The following is a 23,027-nucleotide window of genomic DNA, read 5'->3' on the forward strand; positions in this document are numbered from 1 at the left end:
ACATACAAGCGTGCCAGTTTTCCGACAGGTTTTCAGACTAAGTAGAAACCAAGAGTGGTTCTTTCTCAGGGTGTCTTCTTCTGTTGCTACACTATCCTTCAGCTGGTTGCTGGCGTACATGTATAATGATATTATGATCTTCATTTAAGGAGATTCTCATTTTTGTATTGATAAAAGATCAAAACAAATGGTGAAAAATGAAATTGCTTCTCCTAAAGTAGCCACATTTCAGAGCACTTTGCTCTCAGTTTGCTGGCTTTGTTGTAGTTTGTAGAGTTTTCAAAAGTGAATCCTGATTCCTCTTTTGTTGAATCAGCCCCCAGTTTGGATTTGGGGAAGGCACACTCTCTGCTTTTATGATTAGCCTTTTTGATAAAGCTTCTAAACTCTGGCACTCTCTCTCCTGTAGTTTGCCTTTTGTCTTGTCTCATTGTTCTCTTTTCCCCTCCCTCAGCCTGGCTCTGCAGGTGGTTCCATCCTGTTAAAATTGCGTTTTTCCTTCCCACTGTTGCTAAGTGCTTGCTTATTGATGTTGTCTGATTATTGGGGCTTCCTTCTAATACTGTAGTGTCTTTAAAATATAAAGTGCCACGAAGCACTTGTTGTTGTGAATTAGCCCTATGTAAATAAAACAGAATCAAATTTAATTTATTTTCAATCTAATGAATTGACATTTTTTGTCTTATCCTTTCCTTAAGCTCATTCAACAACCAATGGATTTTAACAGTCAAAGGCCCTCGATACATTACATTGTCTCTTTTGTTTTGAAGTTCTAATGATCCACAGAACAAAAGACTTGCACTAAATTTCAGCACATTGGGATGTAGCAGTGTTGCCAAAGCAAGTGCCACAAATTGGCTCTCACATTCAGGCTTTCATCCACACCGTAGTGTGTGTCTGCATGCAACAAGTATGTAATAGGCTTAACAGATCACAGCTGAAAGATCCTTGGTCAAGAGCCTAAGCCAGTCTTGAAGGCAATTACAAGCACAATGCCTTCACACAACATGTAAGCAAGACGGACAGAAAGAGGATTAGCCGGCGGAGGCGGGGGTGGTGATAGTTAAAGCTGTCATTGTTGAGGCTCTCTGCATCGGTCTCGTGTGGATGCAGAGAGGGGAGATTGATCATTTCAATATCCAAATCAGGATCTGAAAGGCAAGAAACATGGGTAACACACCAGCCCAAAGTTATTTTAGCCCTGACAGGTGATGAGTTTCCCTCAGGCACATACAATAGGCAGACCTGTCAAGCTCTATATCTCATCTCTGTTGCTTGTCAAAGCAATTTTCCCCAACTACAGGTGGGACAGTCAAAAACATTTTCCACATCTGCATTTTGAAAACACCTGCCTTAAAGGTTTATAAATGTAACACTGACACGGCGAAACCTTGAGCAGTATACTAGGATAGGGCAAATACAGGTTAGAGCATTAAAAGGAAGTAAATTACTGTATTCACGTTTTTCTTTTCCAAATGGAGCAAATTCTCCAACCTAGTCAAGACATTCAGCTCAAGCTGCATTGCTTTAGACATGCCTCACTCCCCTACGTTATACCAAGCATACACTGTCAATTAGGTGGTCTATTTAAGCAGCAAAATTTCCCATCTCTCCATCTCTCTGTCTGACATACTCTGTCAGTGCATTTCTGCCTGCTGTTTCAAAACCCTCCACCTTCAGCATCTGCCTGTCCCTGCACCTCTGAGCTCCATGGGGATATTTACTCATCACTCCCCAATTACTGTATGCAACATAACCGAGGAGCTCGAAGCGCTTGGAGACTACACAGACAAACACAACTATATTCTCCTGTAGTAATAAATAATTTTAAATGCAGTTTGCCCAACTGGACTGACAAAAACCAGCTGAATCAGAGTCTTGAAACAGCCTCCTCATGAACAGTAACACAATTTTATAAGAAGGCATTTTAAAATTCACAGAGAAGTCCAACTTCCTAAAAAATTGTTTTTTTTTTTATATCTGCATAATAAAAAAAATGAAAACCACTTTCTGGCAGCACTGTTTAAACATGAGTTGTTTAAATGAAATTCAGTGATGGCTAAACTGCTTGTCTTTCCCTACCTGATGTCATAAACTGGCTAAACCGGTGGAAAAATGGGCTCAAGTGCAGAACCCAAACGAGGACCACAGAGAATGATTTTACTTTTACATTCTTTATTTACATGTTCAGTGTTAAGTGTAAAGACAAAGACACCAGGGGGGTGGCTGGAAATCACTCCGGTCTTAGGTGAGATGCAGGCTACAGGGGAGAGACAAGAGGTAGATGGATCCCTAGTTGATGCTAGGGATAGTGCTGGCATACATTTATGATAATGTTTTGGTCTTCATTCAAGAAAATTTGCATGGTGGAAAATACTCACTCTAAAGTTCTCAAACTGATCTCCCTGTTGGAGCTCAGTCTGGGGGGGGGGGGGGGGGGGGGGGGGGGGGGAGTTATTTTTTTCTCCTTATCTTTCCTCATGTGGTGCATTTTCCATTGTTATACCTCTCTGACCTGTCTTCCCCATGTGATGTTTTGTGTAATGTATGTAAGGTCGGAGGGTAAGATGGCGCCGCCATTACGTGCAATAGGTCGGCAGCCTTATGAAATTTCCCCTTGTGGGACTAATAAAGGTATATCAATTCAATAAAGTAGCCACATTTCAGAGCACCCCTCTCTAAAGTTTCAAAAGTAAAATAGGACGCAGAGCTTTCAGCTCTCAGGCTCCTCTCAGCTCCCAGTTTGGATTTGGGAGACAAACATTCTTTTTGCCTTCAAGATTAGGCTTTAATTTTTGAGAAAACTTATCATTGAGACTGAATTAGGTGACCCTGATCTTGCTTTTGCTGTACTGCAATAGACTTAGGCTGCTGGGGGTTTCTTCCTTTGTCACACAAACCTTCTGCATCCATCGCTACATCCAAGCAGCTTCTTTGTGATCCTACTCTTTTCCTTCTGCCTGGAAGCTCTATATCCAGCATCCTTTGTCCTATTTCTTTGTCTCAAAACTGGTCAACCCGAGCCGCCCCCCTGTCCCCTCCCAGTGAAAATCTTAGCATCTTCCAGCTCGGCCTCCTGTCTTCTTGTCAGTGCCACGGTCTCTAAACCATACATCATAGCAGGTCTTAGTACAGCCTTCCCTTTCAGTCTTACAGGCTTTATGTTTTATGGATTAAACACAAACGAGGGTTAATTATTGAACATTAAGGGGCTAGTTGGCAGATTTTGTTTATGCTAAGCTAACTGGCTGCTGGCTACAGCCTTCCATTTTATGGATAGATGTGACAGCGGTATTAATCATGTTGTGCAATTCTCTGCCAGGGAGGGAATTTTTCTCTAAAGGTATTTAAATTTGTGATTCTAATTCAAACAGCATGGAGCGAATTATGAATTGCATTGACCAGTGATGGATTAAACATTCTGTAAAATTCAGATTTGAAGGTCATCGGGTTTGAAACAAGCGCAGCATTTTAGAAAACAAAAAATGATGCTTACCTACATCAAGAACCACACAGGACCCATGTTGCAGAAGTCTCTTCATTTCTTCATAACATGGGCTATAGGGAATTTGAGCCGCAGTGTGTGCCAGTTTGCATCAAACAGCCATTCTGTGTTTTCCACTAATCTCTTTCCAAATGAAAATGAGTTTACTGTCACCTGAGAATAGAGGTGTCCCTTTACTGTGAGGAAAGTTTCTTTTAATTACACAGCACATTGACACACGCAGTTTAGACAAGGACGGAGGGCTTAGATGCTACAAACACACTGAGTGGTGTAGCGCCAGCATGCATCTGGGGATCACTTACGGCCCTGGCTTACAGTAACTACCTCATAATGTTGGAGAGAGACACGGAGACAGAGCAGTGAACACCAGTGCCAGGAAACATTTTCAGACAACAGTTTGGCTGTGTTTTTATCTCCTCTTGTTCTCTGCTTCAATGCATCTGTGAAGCATTGTTTAAAACAACACGGGGAACAGACCAGACTTGTTCTGGACGGTCTGCAGAAGCCGATCTGCCATTTTTTTTAAAACTGGGTGACACTTTTTGTTCTCATAGATTTGCTGTCTTCATCTTAAAGTGCTGCTCAGATAATTTGATAGTGTCACCTTGAGTCTTGAACTGACCTGAATTGCTGTTTATATTCATTTTTTTAATTTATTTATATTTTTAGCCTAAGCTGTTAAGAGAAATATAAAATGATTTTATGAAATTACCTGTAGTTTTGTCAGCAATAATGTCCTTTTATGTCCTTGAATAAAAGTGTTTGCAGAAGATGATTGTATCTTATTTAATTTTCTGGTTAAAGACTAGGCCAAACCGATTAATTAACTAAGCACCTCACCATTAATTAGTTGGAAAAAATACTGCTTACTGATCATAACTTAAGATTACTGTACAATAGCTTATGAAGATAATGGTGATAAAATGTCCTGAGACGTTAACACAATGAAACAGAAAAGCATAGGAACAGAAAAACAGAAGCCAGAGACATCTATAGGAAAGAGAGGGAAGAGGTAATACAGTAAAATTTAGGTATGCATGTGCAGTGGATACAGGGGTGATGGCACCACGTACTGAGGCATCTTCTATAAAGTCTGACAGGATAAAAAGGACTGGCAGGTGAGCTGGCAGACGCTCCCATGAGATATACAGAACTCTTCAATATCTACATTTGCCTTGATCGTCCTGCTCCCCTCGTCCTTAATCTTACCTTCACACCTTTATGTCAGTCTCTCCACCTGTCTGTCTCGCTTTATTCTCTCTGCCTCTCAGCAGGTGCCCACATCAACCCCCCAACAGTCTGCCTTTCAGCAAGGCAGCCCTGTGTTCATTTAGAGCTGGTGGTAAGGCTTGGTTTGAGAGGAGAGCAAAGACAGGTGCTCTGAATGTCAACAGTTACTCTTTGCCAGCAGAAACACTATTGATTACCCATGAACTAACATGAAGTAGTATAGAGGAACCTTTACTGTCTATGGAAGGGACATGCAGCATCAGGCAGGAAGAACTAGCTTCCTCCTGTCACATGGTAGCATTTAATAGGACACACCTCATGCAGAAGGTTAAAATATACAGTAGTGTGTCCTTTCCACAGCAGAGTTTTTGACTTGTTATAGAAAGAAAAGCACTAGTATTTTTATTAAACTGTATGAGTGTGGCATGTCTGACTTCAGACTTCAACCAATGAAAATATTAAAGCCAAGTGGCTTGCATATCTGATTAGTTACACCTGACGCTTTAACATCATTCGTGTCATAGATAGATAGATAGATGTAGTTTGCAAGGAGGAATTTCAGAAAATGTGTCCAATTTATCATCATTAATCATTTTATCTTCACACAGACTGATTCTGTCTTATTGCCATCTTATTACTATTTTATCACTTTGGTTTGTACATGCTTTGTAGTTGCAGGCCTGCTCCAAGTCGAAGCCACCATTTCAAATTTAACAAGTCTCCAAGCATATTGCTCCCATTGCTGTTTTCCCTAGCATGAATTCTAACTAATTTAGAATTTCTTGTTCTAAATTTTCTAAATTTCTTTTTTAAAAAAAAAGAAAAGAGGAAGGCTTAATTTGATTTGCACACAGCCTTCAAAGTCTGTTGTCTTTTTATAGAGAAAAGTAATTCAATATTTTATGTGAACCCTGGGGCAGCTATTGTCAGGATTCAATCAATGGCATGATGATAAAGCGTGAGTTGGCACTCTTCTTCATTACAGGAAAGGGATGCAGCACAAAACATGTTCGTGGTTATGTCATAAACGGGACTGCGATGTGGTGCTCGATGTCTCCTGGCGTTCATTCTTACATTAGACAGATTAGTTACTCGGCACAGCTTAGTAATCGATCCAAACAAGCAAAAAGATAAGTAACTGCTATAGTGTTTCCACTAAAGCATTTATTTATTTATTTATTTATTGCCTGTCCCATTTGGTTCTTTAGCCATCAAAATTGTTGTCTGAAGACCAACAAGGATACCCAATGGATTTATTTTGCCAAATGGATCATCATGGCATTGCCAAATTGGTCCATTTGATCGACCTTTGTTTTTATTATTTATTTTATTTTATTTTCAGTTGTTACAGACGGGACAGACATGAGTGAGGGATAGGAAAGGGAGAAAGAAAGAGGAAGGAAAAGAAAAACAGAAGGGGAGAGGGACAGTGAGAAGGGGGGGTAATATCTCCTGGATCACCTGATCACCAGTCCACTAAAGCATTTAAAAGAGTGTATATGTGTGTGTGTGTGTGTGAGGGGGGGGGGGGACTCATATTGACCTCCACAGTTCAGTGACCAATTAGAGGGCAAAGAATGAAAATGTCAACTACAGCAGTCAGTGAGCCGAGGAATCCCGGCGAAATGAATGCAGGTGTGATTTGAACGCAGATGATAACAACACAACTTAAAGCAGAACCTTGACAGTCTGTTGCAAATGAGGGCAGAGCTCAGAAATTGCCCTAAATTGTAGCTAGATTGATGGTCTCTCTTGTAGCAGGGAAAAATCAATGTAACACGATATGAGAGATGGTATGAAACATCAGAGATAAATAGATGTGACTGTATCTATTTGTTTGTGGACATATTAATCAAGCCCAGCAGTATATCAAGTCAGAAAATGAATTTCAAACAAGCCAATATAAGATTAGCTAATCAGACAGGTCCACAACTCAAACGAAGGAGGAGTTTTACTGTTTGTTTTTCAGCTTCCGTACGTCACACTCAAACCAGGGCCGCGATTTAGCCGCACGGTTGTTTTGAGACCAACAATCCCGGGCAAAGTTTTCCTGCCAGTGTATCAAGCCTCCCGAAAATAATGTGGCGCACTAATCTGGAGCTCTCCTTTTCAATTAGTGGGAAGGTCAAGATTGTCAGAAGGAAGCAAATGAAACACGGCTTAGGTTTTAATGAGGCTCCACACTACAGTGAGAGCATACAACCTCATGTCTGATAAGGTTTTCTCTTTTATTATCGAGTTCAACAAGAAAAAAAATCCATTTCAGCTGAAGCCTGTGGTGGATAAAGAGAACTGGTTAAGCGATAAGTGGTTTTCACCGTATTTTTTATTATTTTATTTTTCGCTTTGTATTTTAGGCGCTATTATCAGCTGACCTTGGCTTCTCTTAATGCATCAACTTTGTTAGCTCTTGCAAATAGACTCAGAGGAGTGTGTTGACATGGGTAAGCGGTGCGTGAATCACTATTTTGCAAAGCACAACCTCCCTACCTTTTGTAATTTCTTTATTTTTTCTATTCATGAGATGTAAATACAGAACAAAGACAGACTCAAAGTCATCCCTGTGTTGCCTATTTCCATGTCTGAGTCTGGAAAAGCCGAGAAAAGATCGTTCATTATCATGTACATATTCCCAGTGAAGGATGGGATGCTAATATTGGTAACAAGTCTGAGGACTATTTCAGCAGCATATTATGAATGCAGCCCTCCTCCTGCCTGCCTGCTGTGCTCACCAAAGAATAAAGTGTTCTAGTCTTCTAGGTTGCGGTCTTATTCCAGACTGATTTTAATTTGACTGTTACTTCAGACAAGTCCAATCTCCGCCGTGGTGGGAAAGCACATTCAATCAGCCGCTTATGAGGCAGGTTAGAGAGAGAATGTGAAATGTCTTAGGGAAATAACAGAGGGATTGACTCTTCATTTGTGCCTATGGGGAGGCAAATTCCAGATAACTTTGCTGGAGACTTATCTGGGATGTTCAGCAGCGCAACAAGCGAATAAGTAATAAGAAGTCAAAGTGCAGGTGCATTTATCAGTTCTTTCGTCAAAACTGGTGAGGAAGAGAGATACATTTATATTGGACAATACATTTGATCCTAAGACCTCTCTTCTAGCACAGAGAGAGATTCCCATTTTTTGTGAGTAGCTTGAAATCTTTCAAAACATTTCAGGTTTCTTACAATTACAACTTAGGATAGATATTCAGGACATCTCTAATCTTTCTTCATTTTATCAGATGTTATAAAGTCAAAATTCATTCAGTTTACAACAAATATCTGCAGAAGAAATGTTCCCATCTCCTCCCCCTGCCCACTTTTAACATTATACTGTACCTAGTAAACATCAGCATGTGAGCACACAGGACGAGCTGTAATGATTAATCAGCCGAGTGATTTGTGGCTTCAGGTCAGCCAGGACTCCCTCAGAAGGTGGCGTCAGGTCAAACAAACAGGTGGCCACATTATGAAGTTATGCATTATCAAGTATTTCATTTGCTTATGAAATTTTACATATGTAGACATTTTCAAGCCAATGTGAGCCAGTAAAATAATTTGGCCTTAAAATATATAACAGTTATATTAACAAAAACATTTTTTACAAGAAAATTAGGCACATCAAGATACAGAAGTGTTATTCTGTGTGTGGAAAATGTGGGTTTTGGGAGGTCGTTAGAGCAGGCTGAATAATTCACTAAACAAGCTTCAGGCTAAGTCGGTGAACTTTTTCTGTCTAACAGCACCGGCATGGCAGCAGGAAGTCAGGATGCTGGTAAATCAGCCTCAAAAAGAAAAAACTCCACGTACCTGACTATGCTGGGATAAACAGCAACATGACACAAGTTTGCAACCAGGAAGACAAAAAAAAAGAAATAATAATAATAACGCCGGAAAATTCAATTAAGCTTTAGCTGGAAGCATCTGATAAGTTTATGGAAATTAAAGTTTTATGTAAATCAGTAGTCTGCCTGGCCCAGTGCCAGATCACAAGAGGCTGCACTTTATTGCATTTAAATTAGCTGCCTGAGAAAACTAAGCAGCTCTGCCTAACAAGCCCAAAAAACATTACATGAAATCTAGGGAGTGTGCTGCAGATTTTCAAAAAAAGAGATTTCATACCAGCTTCTCGTTCCTAAAACCTCACCGTTTGCTCTAAGAGCAATAACAATCTCGATGATAAATCAAAGATATTGCTTCAGCGCAGCTTTGCCAGCGCAGGTGCTGTTCGAAACACTTGGTGCAAGACACTCCAGAGACATCGATTATTATTGTGTTACAATTCTGAACAATTCTCCCTTCAATTTCATGGACAACCAAATGAAGACTGTGAGTTAAACTCCAAGCAGAAAGGCCGCTGCAGATTTGAGAGCAGCTCCAGCAGACTGCACTGACACCTTGTGGACAACAGAAGCAAGGACAGAAGCTGATGTGTGCTTTTTTAAAATTTTAACCTAAGAATATATAAACGCTACTGTGTGTGAGCCATCTCCTTTTTTCATTTTGTGCATTGTCATATTGCAAGGATATAAGACGAAAGTGCATTTTCATCAGTTATTTGCATTATAAATGTACTAGAAACAAAAATCAGTCTTCAGTGACACAGCTCATATTTGAAAAACAAAATTCTCTTTGAAGGCACCAGGGACAAGCAGAGCTGGTGGATACAAGTGAGCTTTGGTCATCGCTGCATCTGGACGTCCGCTTAACAGACGCTACCTTGAAATAGTAGAGGATGTTGTGGTGCCACTGAGCTGTGAGAAGCCACTGTGACAAGACTCGAGACTGGTCATGGAACCCCTAAAAAAACAAACAAACAAAAACAAATCAACAAACAACATTATCTTAACTTGAAGACGTAGTTACACCCAATCAAATACTAATCAATTATTCTAATCTCTGCGGCAAATAAAAGGCAGCTTACGCACAAGCATAAGGAATACATGTCTGGCAAACTTGAAACACAGTTTGCATAAATGTCCCTATATATATATTTAAAGTCTTACATAAGACCCGTGCAGTGAAAAAGAGCCTCAGTATAACACCAAAAAAATAAAAATACCAAACTGACCTGAAGTCACAGGAGGCAAGGACCTCGGTGTAGTACATGATTTTACACTTGTGGGAGGAAACCTGCAGAGAGGCCAGCACATCATCCACTCGAGGCATGCTGGAGGCTGCGCAGGCTGCGGAGCTTAGGAAACGCCACTGGAGGATGTAGAAGCCGGGCCAGCGTGTTATGTGGGAGCCCTGTTTCAAACCAGAGAAATCTGCAGGATCAATTTGTGTTCGCTGTGACGGAGGATTAAGCACTTAAGACGGCGAACGGGGTCAAACTAAGGTTGTCTGAGACTGTTAAACAAAGACAGATCGAAAGAGCTTTTTATGTCCTCTCTCACCTGCACACTCTCTCCCTCCCGACACATGAGGGCTTTCTCCACCATGCTGTAGTCCTGGCCTAGTACCCAGCTCTTGTCTATAAGCTGTGGATTAACAGCCCCTAGGGAAGCGATACCATGAGTTTCCTTTCTGGGAGGCTGAGGGGCTCTCCTGGAGTGGTAGATGTTAAATACCACATCTCCTTTAGACACATCAAAGTCCCATGTGATGACAGAGGAGGCCTCTGTGGTCTCTATCAGCAGCTGTAGAAAGATGTAAGAAGATTAGAAACACAGGTCTGAAGACTGCAATTCATTAATCACGCTATATATTTTAAGCATGCAATGCATCGTTGTTCCAGTAGGTGGCACTATTACACAGTGCATAAACTCTATTAAACGCAAAGAAATGTCCCCTTTCTTGCCCTGTTGTTAACTCTTATTGTCATAAAACTGGAGGCAAATCATAAAAGTTGAGACTGCACCTCGTATGGAGCCCCCTTGTAGATACTGGCACTTTTATAGATGGAATCAGTCAACAGGCGGTTTTCTTCACTCTCTAATTCTTCTGCTGTTCTGTACAGAAATTTGGGGACCATTCCTCCTTCTGGGATGTCACACTGAAGAAGAAGAAATAAATGTGATTAAAGCAGAACGCTTACTAATATATATCAAAATATATGTAGACATACTAGCTTGTTTTACAATAAGCATAGTGTAATAAAGTAATATCTTATGTAATAAGTTTTACTGCAATTCATATGCCATGAACTTAGATATGCAGGTTCAGTTAAAGGATAACCTTTCTCAGTATGAAATGCCATTTTATAGTTCCAACTAGCTACAGCTCTTTCACTTTCACTGTTTGCAGCTGAGCAACAACTTGTTGAGTGCTCACAGAACTGACTGAACTGTCACAGAATTCAAACACGCGAGTCTTCCTGTAAGGACATCGTGATGTGCCCCAGATGCAATTTTTTTTCCCTTTATGTCAACAAAAAAGAAAAAGAAAAGAAAACCTGATCTTTTATGTGTGCTGAGTCTGAGCCAGCTGAGCTGAGGCAGATGTTCACTGGCTAGTGGGTACAGTATGTTCTGGTCCTATCTGACAACCTGCAGCTATAAAATCTATACAGGCCTCCAATATAGCATTTCTTCATAACAAAACAACTCAGGGTCAAAGACCTGAAGTGCAAGGTGATGTTCACTGGATTTGTAGAGAAATGTCTACCCAGATGTAGCTATGCTAAACTGCTACATGCTGGTGAAACCACATACTGCAGGTATGATATGTATGGTCAATAAGCTGAAGACTTAACCTCACCATGCAGTCTCCTTGCAGGAAGTCAGGGATGATTTCTCTGTCGATGTAGTCTACCAAACCTCCTGGACCCTGGTAGTCGTTTCCAGCATAAACAAGGAACTTCTTACGAGTGTTTTCATCAATAAGGGGGCTGACCTGGTGGTGAGACCGAGAGAGCATGCAGGAAAGGGCAAAGTCACTTATTATGGACTGTGAAAGCCAATCCATAATCAATGAATGTTTCAAGCGTGAAAAATGCACATGTTAGCTGGTTGATGGTGTTACTAAGCATCCATAGTATTTTATATTGACATCATTGTCCCAGTAGCTCATTCTCTTTCTGTAATTTCTTACAATCCTGCCATCCATGCTACTGCATACAGCAAGGATTAAATGTGCCCCTATGGGTTTTAGTTTTACAGTCATCTTTCCTGGTCCATAAACTGATTTTTCTTTGTTTATTAGTTGCTCATTTTTCCAGCATGGCTGGACTGCACTTAGCTATTTATAATCTCTGCATCTGTACTCTACAGCTTTATGAATTCTCCCATATTCAGGTGATCCAGTCAGTTTATTCTCACCAGGGTCCACAGCACAGGGAAAACTCTCGGTGCCCGCAGTATGAGCAGGCGACCCAAAGTTTCAGGGTAATTGGCCTCAACAATTTCGATGATTCTCAACAGCGCCTTAATGCCAGGTCGCCACAGATGACGCATGTTTAGACCGTCCAGATCCACCAGGCAAGTCCAAGAACTAGCGACACATAAAAACAGACATCGCATTGTTTTGGTTAAAGTGCACTGCTCATTGCTCATTAACCAATGGGACACGGGCAGGATTAAACTAAATACGATTTAGGTACCTAATAGGTTGTCCAAAAACTCTGGTGTTTTCCTCACAGCGCCTCAGTCCCTCCTCATTAATGGAAAGCACCTGCAACATTGTCACAGTTAAGCGCCAACTTCATTTAGAATATCTTCACTTTTTGCTTTGTTTGCATGTAAATTAAGTCATATATTTGTATTAAATTATGTCACCTGTCTCAGCAGCGCCTCCTCACCCAAGGCTCGTACTAAACCCTTAGTGTCCATTTGACCCAGACGCAAAATGTACAGAGGACGGCCATCTGAATGAGAAGGAAACACAGAGAACAATCACAAACTGCACTGCACACTTCCACCTGTAAACAAAGCTGGTGTTTACCGCTCTAGAAAGGGTATCGGTTTAGCATGTAAACACTCAAGGGGAACATCCTGTGTTCAAGTCTTAACTGTGATCAGTTGGATCAGCTGAGCTGTTAAAAGCAATGAAACCTTTTCCAAACATGGGAGTGAAGACATATGGTGCTCAGACTTTGCAGTCAATAATTAACAGGCTGTTTGAGAACTATATAAACACAAAAGCTTAAATCCCTGTGGCTTTTAAGATTAGCTGATAAAATTTCCCTCTGCCTGGAGTAAAAAAGCCTCACAATAATGGCAATATCAACCAGCATCGCTCACTCAGTACCTTTGTCGTGGTGGTGCCAGCCTCCAGAGTAATAATCCTGAAGCAGTTGAGGGCGCTTCCATGTGTCTAGCAGGAAATCCACCTGATGCTGTCTCCTCCAGGTCAGTGACTGGCAGAGGAACTCCCTGGCCTTGTCGAGGTTGAAATCTCTGGCCCTGAGGAAGCGTAGCACATGCTGATCCTTTGGAATCTGTACATAAGAGGTGCATCGTTAAAGATGCTGATGAATCCAAAGAATTTTTAATGCTCTGCTGGTGACAATCTTTGCAAATTGCATGCAGTGCAGTGAAAAAGAAATTGCGCCCTAAACTGAATAACTGGTTTTGCTTCGTTGGCAAAAAGGTCCTGAAACAGCAAAGCAGCCCCAGACCATTACACTACCACCACCATGTCTGACTCTTGGTTTGATGTTCTAATTATTAAATGCTGTGTTAGTTTTATGCAGATGCAAAGGGACTCAAACCTTCCATAATGTTCATCGTTTGTCTCTTTCTTATTGTTGAATCATGAACTTTGAGCTTATTTGAGTGAGGCCTGGAGGTCTTAAGATGTTGTTCTGGGTTCTTTTGTGATCTCATGTTGTTGTTGTTGATGCACTTTTGGTGCAAATTTTGGTGGGCCATCTGCTCCTGGGAAGGTTCACTACTGTTCCAAATTTTCTCCATTTGTGGATAATGGCTTTCATTGTGGTCGACTGGAGTCCTAAATCCTTAGAATTGATTGTAACCCTTTGCAGACGATGGCAATGACTTTTTTGCACGGGGCCAGGGAGGTTTGAATGACTTTTTTTCCTTAAATAAATAAAACAATAATTTTAAAAAATGCCTTTAGTATTTACTGGGGTTACCTTGTGTCATATTAAAATTTGCTGGATGATCTGATGAACATGATAAATATGCAAAAAACTAAGAAAACAAGAAGGGTGCAAATACTTTTTCACAGCACTGTATGTCTCTGAGCATCAAAACTGAGCTAGAGTAAGAGTGGAAGCAAGAGGAAAATAACAGGTTGCGTGAGTGTCTTAGAAATAAAGGCATACTGTATATCGCAGCACCAACTGTTCACTAATGAAAGAAACTGGGTTTGTTTATTTGTGACCTTGCCCTTGTGGGTTTCCTGCAGCCATTGACGCAGCCGAATAAGACAGCTCTCCTGCAGAGGCGTTAAATCACCTAGGTAACGTCTGATGTAGTCAGCATCCAACTTGTCTACAGGCCAAAACACAATAACAGCATAATGTTACACAATATTGCATGCAACAGACTGAAGACTATGGTGCAATTTCAGCATTTTTTAAAATAATTAGACACGGTGAGTTTTGCAGGTTTTTATCAAACACTTAAAATGTTGCTTCTGTTTGTTTGAGGTTTTTTGGCAGTGCAGTTATAGGAGAATTCCTGCACTGCTGTATAAATCACCCACTGATCTATTTCCCACACTTTTAATATCTGAGTTGGTAAATTCACTCTATGTAGTGTTATCTTTTGACATTTATATTAAACCTTTGCTAGGATTAGCGAGCGCACACTGACCGTCAGGCGAACCGGTCACTAGCTCTGCAGAACATGATGAGTCTTTACAGTGCAGCCCGTCCTTGGCACTGTTCACTGGGATGGCTCTGGCAGCAGAGGGGGGCGGCAGCTGGTGCCTCCAAGTGACTGTGCCAGAGTCAACAGTGGAGGTCCAACGAGGTATATAAGTGACTCCTTCTTTCTCCAGCTCTCTGAGGTAGTACTCAATAATTTCTTTACCCTTCATCAGTAGAAGGAAATGAAAGACTGAATTAACTTTGACAGTTAGGGAATTATCTGGACCAAGAAGTGAAGGCAAATGAAGTAAAATATGCAAACCTTTTTAATGCTACTAGCATATTGCTTCATCGCTATCTTCTCTGCGGTGCTTTCAAAACCAAAAAAGGACTTAATATCCAGACTAGCCGACTGTTCGAAGCAAGTCCAGCTCTCATTCTCTGGATGAACCTGTGGAAGAGGACACGCATATGAATTTGAACTTGAACCAAACTGTTCAACCAAACTCTTTGTTATGTAAACAAAGCACAAGCTGAGGTTTAATACAACATATTACATCAGTGCATACATGGTTACATATCTCGTCATCACAACTTTAACTGCCTTTTAAGTAAATGGTAGGTACTGGTGCAAGGTACTGCACATACACTCACAAGCCACTTCATTAGGTACACCTTTTCAACTGCTTGTTATTGTAAATATCTAATCAGCTAATCACTTAGTAGCAACTCAGTGCATACAGGCATGCAGACATGGTCAACACAATCTACTAAAGCTCAAACTGAGCGTCTGAATGAGGAAGAAAATTGGTGCCAGATGGGTTGGAGTATTGCTGTAGTCCATCTCTTTATGACTACAGTGTAACACATCATTTCAGAAAGCTCAGATTATGCCAAACTGGTTTCTTGAACATCACAATGAGTTCACTGAACTCAAACGGTTTCCACAATCGCCAGATCTCAATCCAATTGAGCTCCTTTGGGATGTGCTGGAGCGAGAGATTTAGGCCACAGATGTGCTGCTGACAAATTATGCAACTATGTGATGCTATTATGTTAACATGAACCAAAATTGATTGAATTTGTGCCACAAAGAGTTAAAGAAGATGAGAAGGCAGCTGTAGCAAGGTATACCTAATGAAGTGGCTGGTTCAGTAATTGCAAAATTACTGTCATACAAAATTCTTACTTTCTTCTGTGCAGACTGCCACATGATACAGAGCAGACATCAAAAAGTTGTGTGAAGAATCTTTTAACAGGGAGAGCAGTATTATAGTAACTCTGACTGAGACAACAGCAGCTTTAAAGACACCTGGTGACACTAGCTCTTTAGTGCCTTGAGCACACTATGGGAGGGTCACCTAAGATGAATAATTCATGCACCACATATTGCATTGCCTTTAGCAGGGACTCTGTACCATCCGGCAAGCACTAGGCGTTGTGAAAGTTTATATAAAAACAAAGAAATAAACCTCCTACACGCTGCCACATTCTAAGCACCTGATTACCACGTTTGACTCTCAGACTCACCGTGTAGTTGCACCTCTCACGGACAATGACTCTGTTAGAAAAAGTCTCATTGTGAACCTCAATATGGAGGGTCCTGTCTCTGCGGTTCAGAGAGTTTTTTTGGATGAAGTACAGATAATCCACACCGGCGATCTGCATGCAGAAGAAACAAAAAAAGTTACATTTGTTGAGCATTTTCACAGGAGGCACATACAGCAATTTGAACAATGACAGCTACTGCAAAACGTCACATCTTTTATCCTCCAATAACATGTGCAAGGCTGAAATGCATCATTTACAAGTATTTCACGAAATAAAGGGTTAAGCATTCGATTTTTGTACTTCACAAAAAAAAAAAAAATCACATTATAGTAACCAATTCCTTTGCTTTACCGCCCTCACCCCCTATAACAGGGGTCGGCAACCTGCGGCTCCAGAGCCGCATGCGGCTCTTTAGTCCTTATACTGCGGCTCCGCGTGGTTTGGGAAAATAAATTAGTATTTAGCTGAAGTGTATTTTATTTGTGTTTAGTTCTTTTTTTTAAACTTGTAGTTCTAAATTGGAAGATTATTGTGATATTGAAATATAAAAATAAAATTATATTCTATTATTTTTTCATCGCTCAAAATAAGAGTCACACTCGCGGAAGCCGGTGTACCCGCCGAAACGCCATGCATTTATCGAGACTTTCAACCCAGGTAGGCCAATTATGGATCTTCGGATCCACATTATGTCAGCAGCTATTCTCCACCGTGAACTATGTTAAAGACAAACACCGCTCACGCCTGACAGATGACAGCTTACAGTCCTGCGTAAACTGACTTCGTACAGCCCCGATTAGCAGACGCTGTGCGCAGAGGTTCGGGACCATAAGTCTTATTGTAAACATATCACGGCAGACCGACGATGTTTGCATGAACACACTTTTCAGCATCTCTTTATTGACCACTTTTCACACACGGTTGCTGTACGCATACAGCCGGCTGTAGCTTTTCAGCTCACAGCCCGACATACACCACCAACAACACAACAGCACAGATAGCGCAGACGTAAAGGCAGCGAGGCATGATTGCGGGTGTGGCTCAGGGGCGTCCGCCTCCCCTGCAGCGGCGCTGCAGACCACGCCCCGCCGCACACATTAACCTGGTAAAATACATATTTAGGCAGAATTTTGCAAATATCTATTTTTAATTTTTCAGCAGCATAGTGCTTTTTTACCAATTATTTTTTAAAAGTCAGGTCAAGGCTCCAACAGCCCAAAGGCGATATAAGGGTGGTGGCTGACAACAGTTTTTGTTTGCTACATGGATCATTTTAGTTCAGGTTGGTGTCTTTCCTTTTGTTATATTTCTTTAAGAGTTCAAAATGTGTTGATTACATAAATAAAATGTAATTTTCTCTGTAGCACTTCATGGATTTCATAAGCAACACACCTTAGTTGTTCACACAAAGCATAAAGGTAAAAAAACAATATATACAGTGTTATCTTCATTTTAGATGTCAAAAAGTATTTGCGGCTCCCAGTGTTTTCTTTTGCGTGGAAACCGAGTCCAAATGGCTCTTTGGGTATAAAAGGTTGCTGACCCCTGCCCTATAAGGTCAGAGTGGAAGTACCCGTTTGAGAAGTCGTGGGGCTTCGATGTCGATCGTACAGCGCCTCTCAGTCACCAGCACGCATCCATCATCACTTTGGCTCTCACTTATGATCTCGCTGTCCACAAACATTGGAATCAATGGACACTTTGGGAACCGTCTCACGTAGGCCTGAAAGACATTTATATAGAAAAATTGATTGATTGGGTTTATTATTATGTTGTCTGTATTAATGGCTTGCCTGGGTCCATTCAGTTTGTTCCACTGGGAGCTCTGCCTCAGTGAGGTAGCTCACTGTTAGGAAGGGAAAGCTGCTTATAGGAAACTATAATCACAACTGCTGACTGAATAGATTTATAGCACTGAACTACTGTGTAAGGTTAGGGTGCTTTTTTCTGTAGTTGGCAACTTTAGTTTATGTAAATGCCTATTAAAATGTTATGTTTTGCAGACAGCAACAGCCTGCAGCATTTACAAGCAGTAATTGCCACGTGTTTTAAAGACCAAAGTATGTGACCATCTGCCCTCGCTACCTGCAGCCAGGCAGGCGTTTCAAGATCTGCAGTAAAAGATGTTACTTAACAAGGGGCAGTGCAGCTTCTGATAGCAAACTATTGACAACTAAGCAAAAGCAGGGGATGAACTAGACCTTTATGATACGGACAGCTGCCTGTGTAATGGCGCGGATAGAGGGATAAGCATTTCACCATGGGATAGAAAAGTGCCGTCAATGTCTTGAGGAACTGCGTTAAGCAGTAAAATCACTAAGTCAGTAAGTTAAGATTTTAAAAGTTTAAAAAGCTAAACTCTCAAAATCACACACACACACAGACAACCTCGCACATCCTGCACGCATCAATACAGCACAGCGTATGAACAATCCAATCAACAGGATGAAATTATTCATTAAGAAAATTATTGGGAAATGTTTCTCTGCTAATTAAGCAGCAATGACTGGTGCTGTGCAACAGGCAAACTAACAAAAACAGTATGTTTCACTGATTGCAGACAAATTGAAAGCTCTGTTCTGCTTATTCCCCCTTCAGCATTATGAGCATAACCACATAATGGAGGCACGAAATATTTAATAATATATATAAAGGGGGGGGGGGGGGGGGAGAAAACATGGGTTTCTAGTGTTTTAGACAAAGCAAGCCTTGAGGACTTTGTGTAAGCCAAATGTCAGACAGACAGCACTTTTCATTGTTTCATACCATTTTATCTTGCATTGGCAAGCTCATTCAAATCATGTTTTACTCTTCTGATTGATCAAATGCAATTCTACAAGTGTTGTCCATTTACAGGCACCTATCTCTGTTACATAAAGGCCCCGGAGAGTCATTAAGAGATGTCATGACAGGAACAACAATGGCGTCAAGGTTAAACATTCAGTAATATCCAGGACACTGATTAGCACTGTTTGCCTGAACAACAGCAGTAGCATTGAGAGAGCTAATGAGAAGCTCTGAGGTAAATGGAAGCAGAAGAGGATGTTAGCTGTTCATTTGGATTCTTTCTCTTTTTAAAGGAGCTGTTATTTAGCTTTCACAAAGGGCTTATTTTGAGAGTCTTTTCAATAACCTGCAGTGACGCAGGAAGAATTTCAGACCTGCAAATGTTCCATGGGGAAGCATCAAATGGCTTTGGTGTAGGTGTTATCCACACAGTCTATTGTGTTAACTCTGTATAGCAGCTGCACGGCAAACTGTAACTGCTGCAGCATCGCAGTCTCTACAACCCTTCATCAAGGATGTTGTGCAACACTTTGGCTTAATGTGTAACTTAAGAGAAAACACCGAGAGCAACCGCACAGGTGAAGGTGCCCCTCACGGAAATCCGTATTTATTTTTCTTTTGTCTTACTTCTGCTTTGCCTGGTGTTCTTGTGCTTATGGTTTTAGCCCAAAACTGCAATTTGCAGTGGTGGGAAAGCAATGCATCAGTATCATAACAAAAAATATTCCATTTAAAGAAAAGCCAGCTTATAGCATGGAATTTTAATGGATTTTTCCCCCTGTGTAACTATTGAATACCGTTGGAATAATGGAAAGTGCGTTATATAAATATAGCTGCAAAGTTTTCTGCTGACAAACCTTGCTGTGGCCTCTTTTTCTTAGCGTTGCATTTTGTTTGCTTTCTAAAGGATAAGAGAAGTGGTCAGCGTGGCACTTACATAACTTACAGCTGTTCTAAAACACTGTCCCACAAAACAACTCGAGAACTCCCGACCTCTGCCCAGGCAGCACATGATAAGAAAACAACAACCACGCTGAATGACTTACAGACACCTCAAATACACACTCACCAGCCACTTCATTAGTTACACCTCACTAGCACTGGGTTGTACACTCTTTTGCATTCAGAACAAACATTATTTCTGAGACGCTGGAAACATTCCTCTGAGATTTTGGTCCATGTGGACATGACACCATTACACAGTTGCTGCAGATTTGCTGATTTCACATCTTTGTGGTGAATTTCCCAAAGGTGCAATCTATTGGACTGAGATCTGGTACCTGAGGCGGCCAGTTGAGTACAGTGAACTGTGGTCATACAGCTTTGGACATGGTCAGCAACAATACTCAGGTCGGCTGTGGTGTTTAGGCAATATTCAGCTGGTACTAAAGGGGTCAAAGCGTGTCATGGAAATATCCCACAATCATTACATCACCAGCAGCCTGAACCGCTGATACAAGGCAGAATGGATCCATGATTTTAAGTTGTTTACAGCAAATTCTGACCTCACCATCTGAATGTTGCAGAAGAACTCAAGACTTATTACACCAGGCAATGTTTTCCAATCTTCTGTTGTCAAATATTGGTGAGCTTCAGTTTCCTGTTATTAGCTATTTGGATTGGCGCTCGGTGCGGTCTTCTGCTGCTGTAGTCCATCTGCTCCATCTGTGCTGTGCACTCTGCTTACCTTGGCAGCCCAGTATCACAGCGTTATGTAAAAGACCATTTCACACTTTGCCTTTCCAAATAAAATATACACACATGTAGCACTTGCAGTAACAGCAGAGGGAGATACTTTATTTCAAGCCAACATGAAAATAATCATGGGAGGAAGCATTTAAACTGACATCGTTAACACATTTACATGTAAATATATAAATATAAATATACTATCTCCCCCTGTCGGTAATGCAACCATTATCTTTTTTTCCTCTCCAAAGTTAGAAGTGGACAGGGTGTACCGGCGTGTTTATTACACATTTTGCTGTAATACTGGGTTGACTTTGGCTGTAAGGAGTGGTTCCTTTCAGCTCAAAGCAGTCTGGTTATTCTCCTCTGATTTCTGACATAAATAAGACAAAAAGTCTAAGAAATGTAATTCTAATGCAAAAAAAAAAATCACAATAGATCAGCAGTTTACAAATACCCCGAACAAGAACGATGCCACGTTCAAGGTTACTTAAATGACTTTCTCATTCTGATATATTCTTGATTAAACCCCACAACCTTTGCATTTGCCAGACTCTGTTTAGATAAGAAATAACGAGATTGACCGAAATTTGTCCGTTTTTGATATTTGCGCCAAACGAGCAGTTAAACTGATGTACCAAGTGAAGTGGCTGATGAGTGTGTATATCAGGGGTCGGCAACCCTTGGCACGCGTGCCACAGCTGGCACGTGAAGGGTTAAGTGATGGCACGGCATGCAGTGAAATAATCTGAGAAGGTGTATTTAAAAATAAATATCTAAGGCTGGGCCACCAATGCATATCACAAATTAGCTCACACAGAGCTAATGACAAAACAGCTAATGGTCTTTTATGCCAATTTGGACGGAAGACTGAGGTTTTGTGCAACAAAAAGATCGTGCTGTATGTGCCCTTTGTCTCGAGAGTGTTGTTTGCCGGACTTCCAGTGTTAAACGACATTTTGAGACGAAAAATCAAAAAACCTTCAAGGATGAGGCAGAGAAAGTTGAATCAATTACACGTGCTGTGTCAAGATATGAGAAGCAAGCAAGTACTGAAGCAGGTTATCGTATTGTTAATGCAACGGTTGATATGGCACTTTTTTAGATGGCACTCATCATCAAAAAGGTTGCCTACCCCTGGTGTATATAAACAGAGTTTTTGCATAACCATTCAACATCAAGGCCAGTTGCCAAAAACTAAATGGCAAGTCTGGTTTTGAAAAAAGGAGTCTTTATTGTGCTGTGTGTTTTCATGCAAAAAGAAAGAAAAGCACCCTTCAGGTTATTGTATTTAAAGCAGCACAAGCAGGCAAGAAAAAATATGCAGCATTCCAGTAAGTCAGTAAACACGCAGCACAGACTGCAAGTAAGTGAATATCAAGAATGAGATAAATGACCCTCTGAGGCAGACAAGGCTACAGACTATTTTCTGAAAGTGTCTGGTCTCTTTTACATTGCCACCTAACCATGGAATGAGCTGGAAAACCTTTGAAATCTAAAATGTATTTATTTATTTATTTTCATGAGAGGAAAAGTTAAACAGCATCTGGATTGCAAAAGGTCAGTGCCCTAGAGTGAAAAGCAGATTGCCAAACTTTGATCCCTAGTTTGTGTATAAAGGATATTTTGCAAATATGAAGCTCATATTCAATGCTGTGAGCTGGGAGGCTGCATATATACATAGGCACACAATCTGTGAATTCAAAAGATTCCTCAATATAAGCACGTCACTTACCGCCATTATCAACTCAAACGGGTGCTTGTAGACCCGAACAGGGGACTGGTACTCCTGCACCATGGCTGAAGCTCAGTCAGCAGCAAACTCTGTTAAACTGCCACAGAGATATGACACGGCAGCTGTCAGTATAGATTAGTGGAAAGGGCACGTCTTCTTCTTCTTAAAAGAAAGTCTACATAACATGAGCTGAGTAAAGGTCAATGAGGGGAGAAAGAGAGGACAGTGACATTCACATGACCATAATTAGGGTTGAAATATAAGCTGTGTGCCGCAGAAGGAGAATTTCAGAAAGTGTTTTTGGAGTCAGTTGGGATGTTTTGATCGTTAGAAAAAATGTCAAAGTTCAAAGTTTGTTACAATGTAATGACACATAAGCAAACACAGTGACAAGCGGTTTCTATAGCGGAAAGAAAGACACTTTGACTTACAGAAATGTTTTCTTTCCGTGCCGGCAGGTTGGCTTACTGTAGCTGTCCAACTATATGAGGGTCCATGTCGTCGGCTGAGAGAAGAACGCGAGCCTCTCGCCTACTTTCCTGCAATGAAAACCGCAAAAGAAAAACATTTCCTACTCGTGACTTTGACCGTACAGCAGACTTTTGACCCCGCCCCCTTTCGGCCAAACAGGAAATCAACGTGATGTTTGAAAAAAAAAAAAAAGTCGTTTTGGTCGAACATTTTCAAGCTAAATTTCATCGAACAAAAGACTGTAAATTCGTGATTTTTTTTTTTTTTTTATCTGTCTAACATTATTGAATATTTTCTACCGCCTTTCTGGACGCGGACACAAACGTAGGAGGGCATATATACAAAGCT

The 23,027-nt window shown here is 40.9% G+C and overlaps 1 protein-coding gene across 1 annotated transcript; it reads right to left on the bottom strand.

Moving 5' to 3' along the window:
* Positions 1 to 2,752: 2,752 nt before the first annotated feature.
* On the bottom strand, positions 2,753 to 22,805 carry sec14l1 (SEC14-like lipid binding 1). The gene is made up of 16 exons (XM_085157527.1): positions 22,640 to 22,805; positions 22,209 to 22,305; positions 17,571 to 17,720; positions 15,977 to 16,108; positions 14,769 to 14,897; positions 14,451 to 14,670; positions 14,017 to 14,126; positions 12,919 to 13,108; positions 12,447 to 12,535; positions 12,272 to 12,342; positions 11,991 to 12,162; positions 11,431 to 11,565; positions 10,592 to 10,726; positions 10,128 to 10,370; positions 9,800 to 9,978; positions 2,753 to 9,528 (listed from the first exon to the last, which is right to left on the bottom strand). The coding sequence occupies exons 2-16, from the start codon at positions 22,269 to 22,271 to the stop codon at positions 9,444 to 9,446; spliced, it is 2,103 nt and encodes a 700-aa protein (XP_085013653.1). The 5' UTR covers positions 22,272 to 22,305; positions 22,640 to 22,805; the 3' UTR covers positions 2,753 to 9,443.
* Between the last annotated feature and the right edge of the window lie 222 nt (positions 22,806 to 23,027).

Source organism: Neolamprologus multifasciatus, chromosome 4, assembly GCF_963576455.1.
Source record: "Neolamprologus multifasciatus chromosome 4, fNeoMul1.2, whole genome shotgun sequence".
NCBI lineage: Eukaryota > Metazoa > Chordata > Actinopteri > Cichliformes > Cichlidae > Neolamprologus > Neolamprologus multifasciatus.

What these genes read in the sequence shown, in the direction of transcription:
- sec14l1 (XM_085157527.1), bottom strand. Translation starts at nt 22,271, where the DNA reads ATGGTGCAGGAGTACCAGTCCCCTGTTCGGGTCTACAAGCACCCGTTT. An exon ending in CTGGCACCACCACGACAAAG is followed by an intron (nt 12,536 to 12,918) that starts GTACTGAGTGAG and finishes CTTCTCATTCAG; the next exon opens with ATGGCCGTCCTCTGTACATT. An exon ending in ACAAGGGGGCTCCATACGAG is followed by an intron (nt 10,371 to 10,591) that starts GTGCAGTCTCAA and finishes ATCTTTCTACAG; the next exon opens with CTGCTGATAGAGACCACAGA.